The 20,610-nt window shown below is 36.7% G+C and overlaps 1 protein-coding gene across 1 annotated transcript in view; it reads right to left on the minus strand.

Moving 5' to 3' along the window:
* The window catches only part of SCP2 (sterol carrier protein 2), an 88,204-nt gene extending 76,524 nt beyond the window's left edge, over window positions 1–11,680 (minus strand). Inside the window, exons 1-4 of the mRNA XM_053693460.1 lie at window positions 11,526–11,680; window positions 7,824–7,875; window positions 2,492–2,563; window positions 1,157–1,288 (exon numbers count right to left, since the gene is read on the minus strand). Coding sequence (XP_053549435.1) covers window positions 1,157–1,288; window positions 2,492–2,563; window positions 7,824–7,875; window positions 11,526–11,576 — 307 coding nt within the window. The 5' untranslated portion in view covers window positions 11,577–11,680. The remainder of the gene's footprint in view (window positions 1–1,156; window positions 1,289–2,491; window positions 2,564–7,823; window positions 7,876–11,525) is intronic.
* Window positions 11,681–20,610: the final 8,930 nt, after the last annotated feature.

Below are 20,610 nucleotides of genomic sequence, written 5' to 3' on the forward strand. Positions count from 1 at the left end.
ATTTAGAAAAGTGTATAAGTAACTATTATAATATTTTACACACACAACAAAAATGAAGTAATAATCTAAAGAGTATGCAGAAAAACATGTGACCCAATGGGATAGTGCGAGTAGCGGTTGGGGCAGGGTTAAAGTAATGGTATAGTCAATGTAATGTGAGATGCAAAAACCTAAACTATATATCAATACAAGTTGAAACCCTATGTTATTTATTTTTTATTTACTTGCATTATCTTATATTCTTCTCTTCTAATCTTGGTCCGTTATGTTACCCAACTCCGCCCCATGTTCTTTTTTTTTTTTCTCTTTTGCGTGACGTATGCAGCAGTTCCACCACCTGTATACGTCACTGCCTCAGCGCACTCCCGATATGGCAAGTAAAGAGCGCATGCGCAAATTCGGAATTGTCAATGAACAAAGTAAACATTGAATCACGAGATTCATTGTTAACTTCGTTCATGGATAGGGAACAAGAACGCTGTGTAACTTATCTTACCTCTAGCACAATCGACAAGCCAGACAATTTCGATTGTTCAGTATACGCATGCGCTAAAAAATCGTGAACGAGCATTGTGTAGAAGTAACAGCTTGCTGAAGGTAATGAATGACGTTTGCGCATGTGCATATCTAACCGCGGCAATAGTTACCTCCCATAATGACATATGCAAACCAGCCCGTAGACACGTATTTTCATTGGACGATTCAGATCTATTGATTTCTTCTAGCAAGGGGGGCCGGTGGGGGAACGCGACGAACATTGTAGTAAATTATAGACTTATAAAAAAAAATTACATATACTTAATTTGGAGAAAATATATATGCTAATTGATTGTGGCACAAACTATTGGTTAATGAGAGATGACAGAACGGAGTTTACCATTCCTTTAAGGGCACAAAGCTACTAACTAACATCCCATGAGGAGCAGACAGTTAATGACTCCCTGTGGGGGAAGAAATCTAGTCTAGGTGAGAGGTTTATCATATCTGAAGGCTACAGTGGGGGAAGCAGGACTGTAGAACAAATGCCTTACATGTGGTGCGGTCCCGATTTATCTAATTGCTTATTCTAATATTAACATACAGCAACTACTTGAAGGGGTAAAATCTAGTAGCTCTAGTTAGTGCCACGGAAAGCTGAGCAGACAGTGCCTCTTACCTCCCTGAACCAGCTGTCGGGCCATGAAGAGTGCAGTGGATCCTGTTGAGCAGTTGTTATTAACGTTAATGATAGGAATCCCAGTCAGTCCCAGGCTGTGGTAGATGGCACGCTGTCCACACGTGGAGTCACCTGCAGCACAATAAAGGTTAAAGCTACATGTATGAACACAGGACAAAAACAAGTATGGTGTAAGTCAGTATAGTGTATGATTGTGCACCTGACATGTAAGTCAGTATAGTGTATGGTTGTGCACCTGACATGTAAGTCAGTATAGTGTATGGTTGTGCACCTGACATGTAAGTCGGTATAGTGTATGGTTGTGCACCTGACATGTAAGTCGGTATAGTGTATGGTTGTGCACCTGACATGTAAGTCGGTATAGTGTATGGTTGTGCACCTGACATGTAAGTCGGTATAGTGTATGGTTGTGCACCTGACATGTAAGTCGGTATAGTGTATGGTTGTGTACCCGACATGTAAGTCAGTATAGTGTATGGTTGTGCACCCGACATGTAAGTCAGTATAGTGTATGGTTGTGCACCTGACATGTAAGTCAGTATAGTGTATGGTTGTGCACCTGACATGTAAGTCAGTATAGTGTATGGTTGTGCACCTGACATGTAAGTCGGTATAGTGTATGGTTGTGCACCTGACATGTAAGTCAGTATAGTGTATGGTTGTGTACCTGACATGTAAGTCAGTATAGTGTATGGTTGTGCACCTGACATGTAAGTCGGTATAGTGTATGGTTGTGCACCTCACGTTAGTCAGTATAGTGTATGGTTGTGAGTCTGGCATGTAAGCCGGTAGTGTATGGTTGTGCACCTGACATGCAAGTCAGTATAGTGTACGGTTATGTGCTGGCATATAAGTCAGTATATTATATGGTTGCATCTCTGGCATGTACATCAGTGTGGTATATCGTTTTGAACCAGACTTATAGTATATGTTCCTAAAAATACTTATCCCGGGTTAAGCACATTACAGGAATTTGACCTAATAATATTAATATAATGTGCTGTGAAGAAGAGGATGTTGGGATTAGCGAAACCAATGTAGGATGATATATGTGTGCCTGTTTTTCAGTCTACAAAATAACACATACATGTCTGGTATTAACAAGAAGACAATCGGTACCTGTGCATGGAAGCTGGGTATGTTATGTGCATGTTGTGGGGTTTGTATGGAATTGAGCGGCACATCCTACCACACAAGTTAAATGGAAAGAAAAAGCAAGTAGACAACAATGCTAGAAGCTCATAGGTTCATGTAAATCCACAATGAGAGTGCTTCTCATACAAATGAAGAAGACTGGCATTCCCCATCCCATACCATATACATATCCGACACACGCCTGCTCCACCAATGAGTACGGGATCCCTGCATCTGCCAGGGCCTTCTGACCTATCAGTGAGAAGGGGAGGGTCAGTAGAGAGATAGGATACATAAGGTATACATAGAAACAAGAGGTACAGTGCTGGGATATTACTCAGACATCTAGTCACATGGACATTATACATATAGACACACATATATAGCTGTAAATTCCAGCTAGTTCCCCACTAGTAAGAAAAAAATATATTACACATAAAGTTTAAAATCAACATATCATTCCCATGAAAAGTATTCACATCTAAAATATATTACAGTAAGAGCAAGTAAAATTAAAAAGAACAGGAATTGTATGAGTACAAGAGTCCTGGCACTGTCCACTGGCTGATGGGGACAACAACCACAAAAATAAAGTGATGTATACAGCACAAGAACATACATGTTCCAAACAAAGCTCTGTAATATTATTTAACAAGGATGTACATTCAAACTATTCGTTATGAAACAAATGTCAAATATGGCGGCCACCAGCGGCATTCGGCTATTTTTGGAGCCGGATTTCTTCTAGTGAAATTGCAACACACTAAGATCTGGATTTCAACAGGTCTTCGTGTGCTGCACTTTCCCCCGAAAATATCTATCCCTGAAAATAGGTGAATGCCGCTGGCGGTCGCCATCTTCAGCATTTGTTTCATAACGAATAGTTTGATGCATATCCCTAAATAGGATTTAATCCTTCTCTTCCAGATGAATGAGCCGAGTATTGTCCCTTTAAAGAAAGTAAAACAAATGATTAGTGCATGTATAATATAAAGCAATATGGCTCAATACAAAGCCTTGTATAGTCTAATAGCTAACTACAATATCCATAGTTAAACAGCTGAGCATTATTACAATATTTTACTGTCTGACACAGGTGCGGTGTGCCACACTATAGGCTAATTGCGCCCTGGGAAGGGTATTCGGCAGCAAACATTTACACAGAGTGTGCATTTGTACAGATTAGCAAATTGCTGTTTATTCAGCAGAGCGTTCTAGTAATATTGCCTTAAACGATTTGTAAATTAAATTTCATTTTAGAGATATACACTAAGAGGAAATATTTGAAATGGCAATGTAATCTTTATTCTCTCTAACATGAGCATTTAAAGGGACTGAAACGCCTACTTATATCAGTAGCAATGTTATATAAAGCTTAACTCTTTTTTTTCTTCAGAATTAAGTTTCATGATTTATGACATATGTGTTTTGTGATTGGCTAATGGCTGTCACATGATAAACAGAGGAGAGAAAATGGAATTAATTTGCCAGTAAAAAATCTAATGCTCATTTGAAATACAAAGTAACATAACATAATAGTGAAGGTTGAAAAAAGACAGAAGACCATCAAGTTCAACAAATACAAATCTTAATTTATCTACAATAAAAGCTCCAGTTGATTTTAAAGGGACAGTCAAGTCCAAAAAACAAAAACAAAAAAACTTTCATGATTTAAATAGGGAATGTAATTTTAAACAACTTTCCAATTTACTTTTATCACCAATTTTGCTTTGTTCTCTTGGTATTCTTAGTTGAAAGCTAATTCTAGGAGGTTCATATGCTAATTTCTTAGACCTTGAAGACTGTCTCTAATCTGAATGCATTTTGACCACTAGAGGGCATTAGTTCATGTGTTTCATATATATATAACATTGAGCTCATGCACGTGAAGTTACCGAGGAGTGAGCCCTGATTGGCTAAAAAGCAAGTCTGTCAAAAGAACTGAAATAAGGGGGCAGTCTGCAGAGGCTTAGATACAAGATAATCACAGAGGTAAAAAGTGTATTTATATAACTGTGTTGGTTATGCAAAACTGGGGAATGGGTAATAAAGGGATTATCTTTCTTTTTAAACAACAAAACATGCTGGTGTTGACTGTTCCTTTAAATTAATTCCATTAAAAGATGTCCCTTTTAACACAAGCAATCATATCCCTGAATTCTGTTTCTAGCCAGAAATGTATCTAAACCATTTTTAAATGTATCTAAGGTATTGGCATTTACTACCTCCTTAGGTAACGCGTTCCACAATTTGATTGCTCTTACAGTGAAAAAATGTTTCCCTTGCAGGAGATTAATTCTACTTTCCTCCAGCCTGAAATTGTGTCCTCTTGTCACAAACATTTTTCTTGGAATAAGCAGAGCTTCTGCCATCTCTGTATATATGGGCCTTGAATATATTTATATAAAGTAATCATGTCACCTCTCAAGAGCCTTTTTTCTAGAGAAAACAGACCCAGTTTGGCTAGCCTTTCCTCATAGCTTAAATTCTCCATTCCCCTTATTAGTTTTGTGGCTCTTCTCTCAACTTTTGCTATGTATGCAATGTATTTTTTAGAGATTAGCCCCCAGAACTGCACTCCATACTCAAGGTGAGGTCTTTATATAGTGACAGAATTATGCTTTCCTCCCTTGCATCAATGCCTCTTTTAATATGTGCTAAGATCATATTAGCCTTAGAAGCCCCTGCCCTGCATTGTGCGCCCATCTTTAGGTTGTTTTCCATTATTCCGAAATCCTTTTCCACTTCTGTTTGGCTAATTCTAGTCCAATCTAAATAATAGGTTGATTGCTTATTTTTACTTCTAAAATGTAGAACCTTACATTGTCCAATATTAAATCTAATTTTCCCATTTACCTGCCCATTCTTCTAATTTTTGTAAATCCCCTTGTGATGCAAGTTTTTTTGTCCCCAACTTGCAGCAGGACAGTAACTGACATATAACTGTTTACATAGCCCTTACTTTGGTGAGCTGAAGTTTCAGCTTTTTACAGCTATACTGTATCACTTTCAAGTGATTTAGCATGAGTATTATGTTTCTTTAAATGCAATTGAGATATTTAAAACACACACACATATATATACGATTGAACACATTTTGAGCAAAACAAATATTTTGGACAAAACAAGTTTTTTGGTAATGCACATCATACATATATATATATATATATATATATATATATATATATATATATATATATATATATATATATATAAATATATATGTATGATGTGCATTACCAAAAAACTTGTTTTGTCCAAAATATTTGTTTTGCTCAAAATGTGTTCAATCGTTTCGGTGAATATTTGCTTGTTAATGGTCATTTGTTCACCATTATTTTTAATAGACACTAGAAATTGCAACAAATTTTAACCCCAAAAAACTTACATTAAACAATTTGAAAAATTAAAAAGAATCATTCATTTAATGCAAACAACAGTTACAGAACAGATAAAAAATAATTTCATGAAAAATTAAGAATTTTATTATACAGAAATCAAATAATTCCTTTAATACTACATTTAATAATATTGTACAAGACATATATAAAGAAATAAGTTGGGGTTTTTAGCCCAGCGTTACAAAAAGTTCAAGTAAAGTCACATGCAGCAGTGTTGGATTCCAGCTAAAGCGAGTGTCAAAAAGACAAAACACTTTCACTGCTGGGTCACAGGTTAAAAGCTCATAAAATATAAAGTTAATCTGTCTATTTTTATCTGGTGTTTACTATTTGTTCTCACTTATGCATGTTGGTTGCCATCTATTTAAAGTCTAATATGCTTTATTAATTAAAGACAGATTAACTTTATATATTAATTTCCTTTATCTTTATATCTGATCTGAAACAGACGCACCCTATTAATCTCTGAATCAAGAATAAACTTTAACAGACTTAAATCTGTAGAGATGAAGAGATAGCTAACCGACCAGTCTTTAAAGTGATGGTAAAGTCATCTGTTGTGCAATACATAATCCTTTTTCTTTTACCATAACTAGCACATCGATGTGCTTATATAAATAAAAAACCATTTATTCACTCTGTAATGCCGATTTTATTTCCCTCTCCGTACAGTGTTTCAAACAGCCTCTCTATATTTTTTCACCGGTGCAGCTTTGATTGACAACGCTTTTAGCCAATCATCAGCTCACCATGCGCCCTATGTGAAATATGTACCGCACGCTCCCGACATTTACACGAAGTCTTTGCTACTTACTGCGCATGCGCACCGCTTACGCTAACTGCGCATTGCTATATGAGAATACTCAGCTCCTGGTTTTAGCCGATCGGTGCGTAGTGTCATATAGCAATGCGCAGTTAGCGTAAGAAGTGCGCATGCGCAGTAAGTAGCAAAGACTTAGTGTAGATGTCGGGAGCGTGCGATACATATTTCACATAGGGCGCATGGTGAGCTGATGATTGGCTAAAAGCGTTGTCAATCAAAGCTGCACCGGTGAAAAAATATAGAGAGGCTGTTTGAAACACTGTACGGAGAGGGAAATAAAATCGGCATTACAGAGTGAATAAATGGTTTTTTATTTATATAAGCACATCGATGTGCTAGTTATGGTAAAAGAAAAAGGATTATGTATTGCACAACAGATGACTTTACCATCACTTTAATGTTGAAGGAAAGCTTCATAATTAAAGTGTTTTTTTTTATTCTTTGTTTGTGTGTCACTGTCTACCAAAAAAATAATGGGGGTTCTGCTTATCAGCCTGTGAGCAATAAGTCCTTAAGGACTGCAATTACTGTTGGCTCCAATTAAAAAATAAACAGGGAGATTGAACCCAATTTTTTTCTTTTGTGATGGCCGATTGGTGGATAAATTCACCCACCAATAAACAAGTACTTTCCAGGGTTCTGATCCAAAAAAATTGCTTAGATGTCTTCTTTTTCAAATAAAGATAGCAAGAGAACGAAGAAAAATTGATAATAGGAGTAAATTAGAAAGTTTCTTAAAATTGCATGCTCTGTCTGAATCACAAAAGAAAAAATTTGGGTTCAGCGTCCCTTTAAAATAACCCTGTTAACAGGTATAACATATTTTAATATGTTTGAATAGCTCTCTTTTACATGCAATACTAATTTGTTTTCCTGAATACTTGCTAGATGCTTTTTGATTTTGCAAATATAAAAAAGTTGAAATATTTAAATAATTTTCCATATTCATAATATGGCGTTGATGGTACAGAAATCATTTGTATTGTTTTATTATAACTGAATTAAAACAAAAAAGAGAGAAAAGATAAAAGCATTAAAAAAAAGAAAACAAAAAAGAGAGAAAATAAAAACAAAAGAGTGAAAAAATTAAATGCAAAATAAAAAAAGGATTAAAGAAAATGGGAGCGAAAGACTTGATGGACAAAAAAAATCTAATAAAATGATAAATTCATTCATGGGATCAGAATGTAAGACATACCCATAAACTAAATCATAAAGACTAGCAGAAGAGATCTATATGAATTGTTAGTGAATCTAGACCAGTGACACAAATAATGCTCCATCCCACCTGCTTCTTTGGCCATGTCAGGATAATCCATAGCATCTCGAGGCTTCTCAAACTAAGGAGACGAGAAAAGCAGATTCTCAGCACAAAAGGAACAAACTACACGAGTTACAAGAGGAGGGAAGCACCACTGAGCTAAGCACCAGGGGATAGGAAACAATAAATCTTGTAAGTAGAACGAAAATATAAAGTAACGGGAGAAAAACAAAAGGAATGAGGGGTAATTAAAGTTGGAGAACAGGGATTGGGGGGACATATTTATATAATGTCATACACAAAGCTAATAGATTTTCAACCATGTCCAGTTGAAAAAGTAGGGTATAGGGCAGTGTGCAGGCGGTATTTATATACTGCAGGGTGATACAATTACTGAGAGTCACAGCTCCTAACTGACCTACAGTTTATAAAAAATCCTTTCCCGTTTCCTAAAAATTGTCATTCCCTGATATTCTGTACTTCTGCAGCTTTATCAGTGTCCCCTCTAACAGAGATTTGAGTGTGTGTGAGAGAGTGTGTATGTACTGTATGTATGTATCTATGTGTGTGTGAGAGAGTGTGTATGTACTGTAGGTATGTATCTATGTGTGTGTGTGAGAGTGTGTATGTACTGTATGTATGTATCTATGTGTGTGTGAGAGAGTGTGTATGTACTGTAGGTATGTATCTATGTGTGTGTGTGAGAGAGTGTGTATGTACTGTAGGTATGTATCTATGTGTGTGTGTGAGAGAGTGTGTATGTACTGTATGTATGTATCTATGTGTGTGTGAGAGAGAGTGTGTATGTACTGTAGGTATGTATCTATGTGTGTGTGAGAGAGAGTGTGTATGTACTGTATGTATGTATCTATGTGTGTGTGAGAGAGTGTGTATGTACTGTAGGTATGTATCTATGTGTGTGTGTGAGAGAGTGTGTATGTACTGTATGTATGTATCTATGTGTGTGTGAGAGAGAGTGTGTATGTACTGTAGGTATGTATCTATGTGTGTGTGTGAGAGAGTGTGTATGTACTGTATGTATGTATCTATGTGTGTGTGTGAGAGAGTGTGTATGTACTGTATGTATGTATGTATCTATGTGTGTGTGAGAGAGTGTGTATGTACTGTAGGTATGTATCTATGTGTGTGTGTGAGAGAGTGTGTATGTACTGTAGGTATGTATCTATGTGTGTGTGAGAGAGTGTGTATGTACTGTAGGTATGTATCTATGTGTGTGTGAGAGAGTGTGTATGTGAGTGTGTATGTACTGTAGGCATGTATCTATGTGTGTGTGTGAGAGAGTGTGTATGTACTGTAGGTATGTATCTATGTGTGTGTGTGAGAGAGTGTGTATGTACTGTAGGTATGTATCTATGTGTGTGTGAGAGAGTGTGTATGTACCGTAGGTATGTATCTATGTGTGTGTGAGAGAGTGTGTATGTGAGAGAGTGTGTATGTACTGTATGTATGTATCTATGTGTGTGTGAGAGAGTGTGTATGTACTGTAGGTATGTATCTATGTGTGTGTGAGAGAGTGTGTATGTACTGTATGTATGTAGTATCTATGTGTGTGTGAGAGAGTGTGTATGTACTGTATGTATGTAGTATCTATGTGTGTGTGAGAGAGTGTGTATGTACTGTAGGTATGTATCTATGTGTGTGTGAGAGAGTGTGTATGTGAGAGAGTGTGTATGTACTGTAGGCATGTATCTGTGTGTGTGTGTGAGAGAGTGTGTATGTACTGTAGGTATGTATCTATGTGTGTGTGAGAGAGTGTGTATGTACTGTAGGTATGTATCTATGTGTGTGTGAGAGAGTGTGTATGTACTGTAGGTATGTATCTATGTGTGTGTGAGAGAGTGTGTATGTACTGTATGTATGTAGTATCTATGTGTGTGTGAGAGTGTGCATGTACTGTATGTATGTAGTATCTATGTGTGTGTGAGAGTGTGCATGTACTGTATGTATGTATCTATGTGTGTGTGAGAGAGTGTGTATGTGAGAGAGTGTGTATGTACTGTAGGTATGTATCTATGTGTGTGTGAGAGAGTGTGTATGTACTGTATGTATGTAGTATCTATGTGTGTGTGTGAGAGTGTGTATGTACTGTATGTATGTAGTATCTATGTGTGTGTGAGAGTGTGCATGTACTGTATGTATGTAGTATCTATGTGTGTGTGAGAGTGTGCATGTACTGTATGTATGTATCTATGTGTGTGTGAGAGAGTGTGTATGTGAGAGAGTGTGTATGTACTGTAGGTATGTATCTATGTGTGTGTGAGAGAGTGTGTATGTACTGTAGGTATGTATCTATGTGTGTGTGAGAGAGTGTGTATGTGAGAGAGTGTGTATGTACTGTAGGCATGTATCTATGTGTGTGTGTGAGAGAGTGTGTATGTACTGTAGGTATGTATCTATGTGTGTGTGAGAGAGTGTGTATGTACTGTAGGTATGTATCTATGTGTGTGTGAGAGAGTGTGTATGTGAGAGAGTGTGTATGTACTGTATGTATGTATCTATGTGTGTGTGAGAGAGTGTGTATGTACTGTAGGTATGTATCTATGTGTGTGTGAGAGAGTGTGTATGTACTGTATGTATGTATGTATCTATGTGTGTGTGAGAGAGTGTGTATGTACTGTATGTATGTATGTATCTATGTGTGTGTGAGAGAGTGTGTATGTACTGTATGTATGTAGTATCTATGTGTGTGTCAGAGAGAGTGTGTATGTACTGTATGTATGTAGTATCTATGTGTGTGTGAGAGAGAGTGTGCATGTACTGTATGTATGTATCTATGTGTGTGTGAGAGAGTGTGTGTGAGAGAGTGTGTGTGTGAGAGTGTGTACATATGCATGTGTGTGAGTGAGTATGTATGTGTGTGTGTGTGTGAATGAATGTACGTATGTATGTATGTGAGTGTGTATGAATGTGTGTGCGAGTTTGTATGTATTTATGTATGTATGTGTATATATCTATGTGTGTGTGTGTGTTTGTGAGTGTGTACATATGCGTGTGTGTGTACATATGCATGTGTGTGAGTATGTATTAACGTTTGTAAATGATTATGTATGTGTGTGAGTATGTACGTTTGTGTGAGTGTGTGAATGTATGTATGTATGGAGTGTGTATGAATGTGTGTGTGAGTTTGTATGTATTTATGTGTGTGAGAGTTTGTATGCATGTATGTGTGGGGACATACTGGTGACACTAGAGATGAGGACATACAGGTAACACTCACTAGAGCTGGGGACATACAGTTGACACTAGAGCTAGAGACATACAGGTGACACTTACTAGAGTTGGGGACATGCAGGTGACACATAGGGACACTCACTAAACAAGGGACATGCAGGGGACTAATATGGACACGCACTAGAGCTGGGGATATACAGGTGACACTTAGAGCTCACTCCCTAAAACTGGGGACATGCAGATGACAGTCACTAGAGCTGGGGACATACAGGTGACTAAAAGGGACACTCACTAAACAAGGGACATGCAGACTAATATGGACACTTACTAGAGCTTGGGACATGCAGGGGACACTCACTAGAGCTGGGAACATGCAGGTGACACTCACTAGAGTTAGGGGACATACAGGGCGGACAGTAAAGGGGTCAAAGTCGGCTAAGATCACTCAATGCACCACTCAGGGGAGTTAGGAGCTTTGGGACACACGGGGGACCCGCTGGATTCAACGGGACACTCAGCCTCTGGTCCGGGGCTCACCTTGGTCATCCCCACTCCCACCACATACACGTTCCGCCCGGCTGGAGCCATAGTTAGTCCCTGTGAGTCTTGCTGTCACCGCGTCTGTTACTGCGTCCCTCTCTCGCTGTCACAGCACTTCACCTGACGGGGCGGGGCTTCTACTGCTGCTCGAACATAAACTTTAGACAGAAAATGTGTGTACACAGCTTTAAGAAGGCGTGCCCTCTGCATGCTTGCGCAGCCAATGAAAAAGCGACTTTTTTTCCCCGCCTCTAGTCATGACCGCCTCCAGGAAGTAAAGATGCTTCACGATCTGTACTTGCAGTACAAACCTTTGGCCGCTAGAGGTCAATCAGTTTCACAGACACAGTAACCACTGATTAGTGTATAGGAGGAAGGTTTGTTTTGCTTTTAAAAATTACTGTAATTTGTCTTATAAATGTTACCAGGGTGGATACAAATCGATTTTGCAATCAGATTTTTTATTTTTTTATTTCTAAGGAGAATGTATTTAAAGATAGTTTTCTATTTAAAATACACTCAATCCAAGGGTTATTTTTCCTAAATTAAAGGGACACTGAACCAAAAATGTTTCTTTTGTGATTCAGATAGAGCATGCAATTTTAAGCAACTTTCTAATTTACTCATATTATCAAATTTTCTTCATTCTCTTGCTATCTTTATATAAAAAAGAAGGCATCTAAGATTTTTTCTTGGTTCAGAACTCTGGATAGCAGTTTTTGATTGGTGGATGAATTTATCCACCAATCAGCAAGGACAACCTAGGTTGTTCACCAAAAATGGGCCGGCATCTAAACTTACATTCTTGCATTTCAAATAAAGATTCCAAGAGAATGAAGAAAATTTGATAATAGGAGTAAATTAGAAAGTTGCTTAAAATGTCATGCTCTATCTGAGCCACGAAAGAAAATTTGGGTACAGTGTCCCTTTAAGGCTTAGTTCTGATTACGTAGCATGAGACAATCACATGGCTGCAATATAAACCAAAATAAGTGTATAGCAAATAACAAGATATGTATGAAAGTCCAAAGCCTACTTCCACTTTCGTTACGGAACAAAAAAACACCTTTGTCTCTTTTCGGAGCCACAAATATTCTTGTGCAAGTGCAACACACTGAGATCTGTGCAAATCCAGACAGCCTACTTCCGCATTCGTTACGGAACAAAAATAGTGAATGCAAGTGCCTAATTTGTATTAGGTGATCATTTAAAGAGGAACTCAGTGTAACCTCATAAGAAAAGCAAGTCCGTTAAGTAAAAGTTACATTTCAGGTAGATGGTACTCACCCTCCAATGAGCTATGATTAAGCTCTTGGGCCTCGATCCGATATACAGCGTCGCCCGCAGAAGCCAGCGACGCCAAAATTTGCGCTGGTTTGGTATCACATATAAGGTGTAACATAGAAGTTACGCTCGTATATTTCTGCCTTCACCGTAGTTTTTTGGGCCATAGGCAGGTATACCAAACCCTCACAGTTTGGTATCCAATATACAGCGTAAGGACTTACGTGGCGAAAATGGAGAAATCTTACTCCATTTTCACCTCGCCACAAAATGCAGCCGTAGTAAGCCTTACGCTGTCTATTGGAGCCCCGTAACTCCCTAAACTACCTGCCAAATAAAACCTAACACAACGCATGCGCAATGTCTATCTACCTGTCAACAGCGATCTGCTAAATATAACCTAACACCTAACGCATGCGCAATGTCTATCTACCTGTCAACCACGATCCCCCGCCGCAATCCCTAATAAAGTATTTAACCCCTAAACCGCCGCTCCCGGACCCTGCCGCCACCTATATTAAAAGTATAACCCCCTAATGTGATCCCCCTACACCGTCGCCAGCTACATTACCTACCCCCTAATGTGATCCCCCTACACCGTCGCCAGCTACATTACCTACCCCCTAAAATAAAAAATGATATTGCGCTTGACTACCTGTGCCTAAAATAATTTAAACAATATAAAATTATTTTAAAGAATATATAATAATAATATGTTCACTATACACTGGTTGTTAAAAAAGAAAAACTAATATAATGCAATTTGCACAATGTAACAATCATCCACATTAAAAACTTTGTATCAGTAACGTGATGTATTAGATTCAGTGCATAGTACAATCAATACTCTTGATAAACAAATCACACTTCACCTTTATGCATTAAACGGTGATGATCCGTTGGAATAACAAATTTGTCAAAATGCCCTTTTCAATTCGACAACAATACCTTTAAAAAGTGTCCAATATAGATCTAGATAATTAGTTTGCTGTTTTCAGCTGAAGAACACTTTTCCCCGCTTGTGGGGCTGGTCCTTCCCGGTGCAGCTTCGGATTGGTCAAAAAGATCCTTGTTTGACTCGTGGTATATATGAAAAGAAAAAGAAACAGAAGCGCACCAGGGCACGATTCAAGTGAAGGTTTATTTATCAAACACACACACGCAACTGCTTATGTTGCACTTACAAGATAAAAACAATTTATGAGCATGTAGATATAAAAAGGTCTTTACGTGCGCTGGAACATAGATGGCAGAAAGTTCCTGATCGTCTGTCTCGGTCAGTACAAGGCGTCCGGACTGCCCTATTGTACTACCGTGATGACTGTCCACACTGCAAGACCAGAAGATATGTCCTTTACTCCTCGACGCGTTTCCCCCGAACCTCGGTCGGGCTTTATCAAGAGGTCATTGAATACTGTCAGTTTTGGCGCTCTTCGGTTTAAAAATGTTCATATTGGTTAAACACACCCCTTTTCCGGGGCCTGCCGTGGGTGTGTCACAGTATGAAAATTCAATTGGTGCAAAATCCGTGATAGAAAAAAAGAAACAATAGTAAATATTTCATTTAAAAAGTGTTCCGTTTTAGAACACACTAACATAATCCTGTTAAAAAACATCCCATCGCTATTTTATATGTCATAGATTGAAACATTTAGAGTAAGAGAGAAAGAAAGAAAAAAAAAAAAAAAAAAAAAAAGGAAAAACAGACATGGTATATTTAAAATGCATTCCCTTGGTTTAGCAGTCATAATTGTATTTAATTTTCTTAAGAATGCTAGAACTGTATATAAAAAAACATACAAAATGTCCAAAAACATACATATAAATAAACATGGCTATATTCCAATACCCATACATTGAACCATCTTAGAATATCCTATCTTGTGACTTCAACAATAAATACTCCCTATATTACACACATCCATAAAATTCTGACAATAATACAATTCTAAAGCTAATAAAATCCATATTAATTAATAAATATATATTTAAATACTAAAAAAATCATCAAGATGATTTATTAAATTTATCTACAACCATCAAGATGATTTATTAAATTTATCAACCTATGAACCCCCCATTTTGACACACAACCATCAAGATGATTTATTAAATTTATCAACCTATGAATTAGAACCAGATATACCCCCCATTTTGACACACAACCATCAAGATGATTTATTAAATTTATCAACCTATGAATTAGAACCAGATATACAACACTCTGCTTTTAAAGGGAAATCTTGTTTTAACCCTATAGGATCAAAAGGTGATCAATTAGCCATGTTTTCTAAATTAGTACTTAGGGATATCGAGGAAACTTTTAATGATAAGGATAACTGCCTTAATAAATACAATGACAATCTAACTATCCTTGAAAGGAAATCCCTACAGAAACTTAATAACAACAAAGAGATAGTAATTCGCTCTGCGGACAAAGGCGGAGGTATAGTCATACAACGTAGAGATGACTATACAAAAAGAAGCATATAACATTTTAAATGATTCCAAAACTTATAAATTATTATCATGGGACCCAACTCAGAATTTCATTAAAGAATTGAATAAGATTTTAAATAAAGCAAAGGAAGAGGGTATTCTGAATAATGATGAATTTAAATTTTTAAGCAATCAACAGCCCAATATTTCTATATTTTATCACCTCCCCAAACTACATAAGGACCCCATTAATCCCCCAGGGAGGCCAATTATTTCAGGTTTGGGTTCTATTTGTGAGAACCTTTCAAAATATGTTGATTATTACCTTCAACCGTTGGTAAAAAAATACTAGAGCATATTTTAAAGACACTACGGCTGTAATAAAGGAATATGAAGGCATAAAGTGGGAAGATGATATGTGGTGGATAAGTTGTGATGTGTCGTCACTCTACACCTGTATTCCCCACGTTAAAGGACTAAAGAAAGTTAAGGAAGAACTAGATAATTGGCAAATTCCATCACATCATATAAATTTTTTAGTAGAGTGCATGAAGTTTATCCTTCAACATAATTATTTTTCCTTTGAACACAAATTTTATCTCCAAATGCAGGGAACAGCAATGGGGACGACTTTCGCCCCCTCATATGCTAACCTGTACGTCAATGCCTTCGAACATGAATTTATCTGGAATAATAATCCCTTTAAAAATAATATAATCAAATATGGAAGGTACATAGACGATATTTTAATTTTATGGAAAGGGGACGAGATTTTAATTGATAATTTTATAAATTTTATCAATAATAATGATTTTAACTTAAATTTTACCAAAGTCCATTCCAATATACAAATCGAATTTTTGGACTTAATTTTATATAGAGATAAGGATAGTAAAATTGCTGTTAAAAACTTTAGAAAGCCAACAGATAGGAATAGCTTCATTCAGGCCAAGAGTGCACACAAGAGAAGTTGGATTCAAAATGTTCCATATAGTCAGTTCCTTCGTTTGAGAAGGAACTGTACTTATTTAGAGGATTTTACTACAGAAGCCGATATTCTTACGAATAAATTTATAGAAAAGGGGTATAGCATGGAAGTCATTAATCAAGCTAAAAACAAAGCTCTCACAAAGGAAAGAAATCTATTATTCGATAAAAAAGATGATATCAGTGATCAACCCATTGGGACTAAAATACATAATGATCTAATGACAACCCCTTCAGCTAATAAGAAACCCATTAGGTTTATCACTACCTATAATGAGGGGTCTAAAAAATTAGAAAAAATAGTACAAAAACATTGGCCCCTCTTAGTAACTGATCCCATATTGAAAACTAGAATAAATAAGAAACCAGTGTTTACATACAAGAAAGGTAAAAGCCTCAAGAATATATTGGCCCCTAGTAAACTAAGAGAGATCAAACAACAGAGAGGTGTCAATATTTCAACCACCGAAAATTGGTTGGCCAACTGGCAAGGCACATTCAAATGTGGCAAAGCAAGATGCAACATGTGTGCACACGTAGATAAATCACCTACTTTTTCTAATTCAGAATTAACAGAAACCTTTAATATTATAGGTAGGAAAAATTGTGATTGTACTTATGTAGTTTATTTATTGCACTGTGGGTGTGGCCTATTGTATGTAGGCCGCACCAAAAGGAAAATAAGACGCAGAATAAATGAGCACATTTATAATATTAAAGAGAAGTTGCTGACACACAGTGTACCTAAACATTTTCTCGAACATCATGGTAGTAATCCAAAGTGTTTAAAAGTACAGGTGATAGACTGGGTCCCACCTAGTAAACCAAATAGACTACTCAATTTGAGACAATTAGAAACTAAATGGATCTATAAGTTGAAGACTTTACAACCATTAGGGTTGAATATCGATATAGATATAGCAGCATATATGTAGTCGTTAAAGGATACTTTAAGAATAAATTTTTTTGCATAGTAAACAATAATTAAAATAATGGCCTAATGTGGAAACCCAAGGGATAATTTTAAGGTAGTATATTAATCAATATGTTGCTTTTAATTTTTTAATCTACCATATATTTTTAATCACCATTCACTTTTTAGTATTTAAATATATATTTATTAATTAATATGGATTTTATTAGCTTTAGAATTGTATTATTGTCAGAATTTTATGGATGTGTGTAATATAGGGAGTATTTATTGTTGAAGTCACAAGATAGGATATTCTAAGATGGTTCAATGTATGGGTATTGGAATATAGCCATGTTTATTTATATGTATGTTTTGGGACATTTTGTATGTTTTTTTATATACATTTTTTATATATATTTATATTATGGTAAATTATTTACATATGAAAAAGTTCTAGCATTCTTAAGAAAATGAAATACAATTATGACTGCTAAACCAAGGGAATGCATTTTAAATATACCATGTTTGTTTTTCCTTTTTTTTTTTTTTTTTTCTTTCTTTCTCTCTTACTCTAAATGTTTCAATCTATGACATATAAAATAGCGATGGGGTGTTTTTTAACAGGATTATGTTAGTGTGTTCTAAAACGGAACACTTTTTAAATGAAATATTTACTATTGTTTCTTTTTTTCTATCACGGATTTTGCACCAATTGAATTTGCATACTGTGACACACCCACGGCAGGCCCCGGAAAAGGGGTGTGTTTAACCAATTTGAACATTTGTAAACCGAAGAGCGCCAAAACTGACAGTATTCAATGACCTCTTGATAAAGCCCGACCGAGGTTCGGGGGAAACGCGTTGAGGAGTAAAGGACATATCTTCTGGTCTTGCAGTGTGGACAGTCATCACGGTAGTACAATAGGGCAGTCCGGACGCCTTGTACTGACCGAGACAGACGATCAGGAACTTTCTGCCATCTATGTTCCAGCGCACGTAAAGACCTTTTTATATCTACATGCTCATAAATTGTTTTTATCTTGTAAGTGCAACATAAGCAGTTGCGTGTGTGTGTTTGATAAATAAACCTTCACTTGAATCGTGCCCTGGTGCGCTTCTGTTTCTTTTTCTTTTCATATTACCTACCCCCTAATGTGATCCCCCTACACCGTCGCCAGATACATTACATACCCCCTAATGTGAGCTCCTACCCCGCCGCCAGCTATATTAAACTACCCCCTAATGTGAACCCCTTACACCGCCGCCAGCTACATTAAACTACCCCCTAATGTGAGCCCCTTACACTGCCGCCAGCTACATTAAACTACCCCTAATGTGAGCCCCTTACACCGCCGCCAGCTACATTAAACTACCCCCTAATGTGAGCTCCTACCCCGCCGCCAGCTATATTAAATGTATTAACCCCTAATTTAATTCCCCTACACCGCCGCCAGCTATATTAAATTAATTAACCCCTAATCTAATCCCCTACACCGCCGCCAGCTATATTAAATACATTAACCCCTAATCTAATCCCCCTAAAGTAATCACCTCTATTACCAGCCCTTAAAAGGGCCTTTTGCGTGACATTGCCCCAAAGTAATAGCTCTATTGCCAGCCCTTAAAAGGGCTTTTTGCGGGGCATGCCCCAAAGAAATCAGCTCTTTTACCAGCCCTTAAAAGGGCTTTTGGCGGGGCATTGTCACAAAGTAATCAGCTCTTTTGCATCTAATCTAAATCCCCCTACACCGCCGCCACCTATAATAAATGTATTACCCCCTAATCTAATCCCCCTACACCGCCGCCACCTATATTAAATAGATTACCCCCTAATCTAATCCCCCTACACCGCCGCCAGCTATATTAACTATATTAACCCTAATTATATTAGGGTTAATCTAGTTAATATAGTTATTATATTATATATATTAACTATATTAACCCTAATTATATTAGGGTTAATATAGTTAATATCGTTATTATATTATATTATATTATATATATATTAAGTATAATAACCCTATCTAACTCTAACATCCCTAACTAAATTCTTATTAAAATAAATCTAATTAATATTAATATTATTAATTAAAATATTCCTATTTAAATCTAAATACTTACCTATAAAATAAAGCCTAAGATAGCTACAATGTAATTAATAATTACATTGTAGCTATTTTAGGGTTTATATTTATTTTACAGGTAACTTGGTATTTATTTTAACTAGGTACAATAGCTATTAAATAGTTAATAACTATTTAATAGCTACCTAGTTAAAATAATTACCAATTTACCTGTAAAATAAATCCTAACCTAAGTTACAAATACATCTACACTATCAATAAATTAAAGTGAAGGTCAATTTTAACTCTCAGCCCAGCACCCATGTAAACTTTAACATATACAGGTATACCCCGCTTTACGTCGATTCGCTAATACGTCGCCGCCGCAAACCCGGAAGTAGTTTCTCAGCGCGGCACAGCGCAGGACTTAGACATCGCAAGTAAGGAGAAAAATTGCATGCGGTTTTACAGAGTACTTTGGCAAGACTTTAGGGTTGCTAAAACTGTGCAGTACAGTATTGTACTGTACCAGATAATTTGGTAAGTCCATAATTATACCGGTCTTCATAAGCATTACAGTATTTTTTGTCCATTAAAGGTACAGTACTGTACAGAATTATTTGTTAAGTCCATACAGTAATTGTACCGTACACACAAGTCTAGTTCTGCATAAGCAGTATTTTTTGGCCAATAAAGGTACAGTACAAGTACCAGTATATGCAGTGTTACTGTATGTACTGTATACAGTATTATTGTCATAATACCTTTGTGCTTACCTTGAATAGTACAGGTAAGCATTTCATATGCCTCCATCTCGTATACAGTACCATACCATAAAACATAACCTACTTTAGTACTGTACAGTATTGTTTGGCATGGTGTGAGATCTCCACATAAAATAAGGATCTGGCATACAGTACAAGTACAGTAGAGTACTGTACATTAGGTTATGGTTTATGGTATGGTACTGTATAGACATTTGCACACCTATATATGTTATTTCAAACATGTTTTTAAGCTTTTAAACACACTGGCAAGTGAAAAACAAGTGAAAAATGCCTTGACTCACTTTAAGTCGGTTTTCACTTTACAGCGGGGCTCCGGTCCCTAACCCGCTGTATGAGTGGGGTATACCTGTAAATATAAAAGTCGCTAACTTATTTTTTCAATAAAGTATATGAAATTATAATAATATATATATATTTTATACCGTGTTTTCTCATCGTTACTCCTCCCCCGCTCCACTTCCTTATTTTCATGTAATGACATATCGATCATAAGAACATGATCGCGTCACTTACATGCTCGTGCACCGGCTTCAATATGCGCATGCGTATAAATGTTCTTTCCCTAGCATTGTTCATTCCGGCTAATTGTACGTGCTTTCTTCAATTGC

Source organism: Bombina bombina, chromosome 10 (assembly GCF_027579735.1).
Source record: "Bombina bombina isolate aBomBom1 chromosome 10, aBomBom1.pri, whole genome shotgun sequence".
In the NCBI taxonomy this organism is placed as follows: domain Eukaryota; kingdom Metazoa; phylum Chordata; class Amphibia; order Anura; family Bombinatoridae; genus Bombina; species Bombina bombina.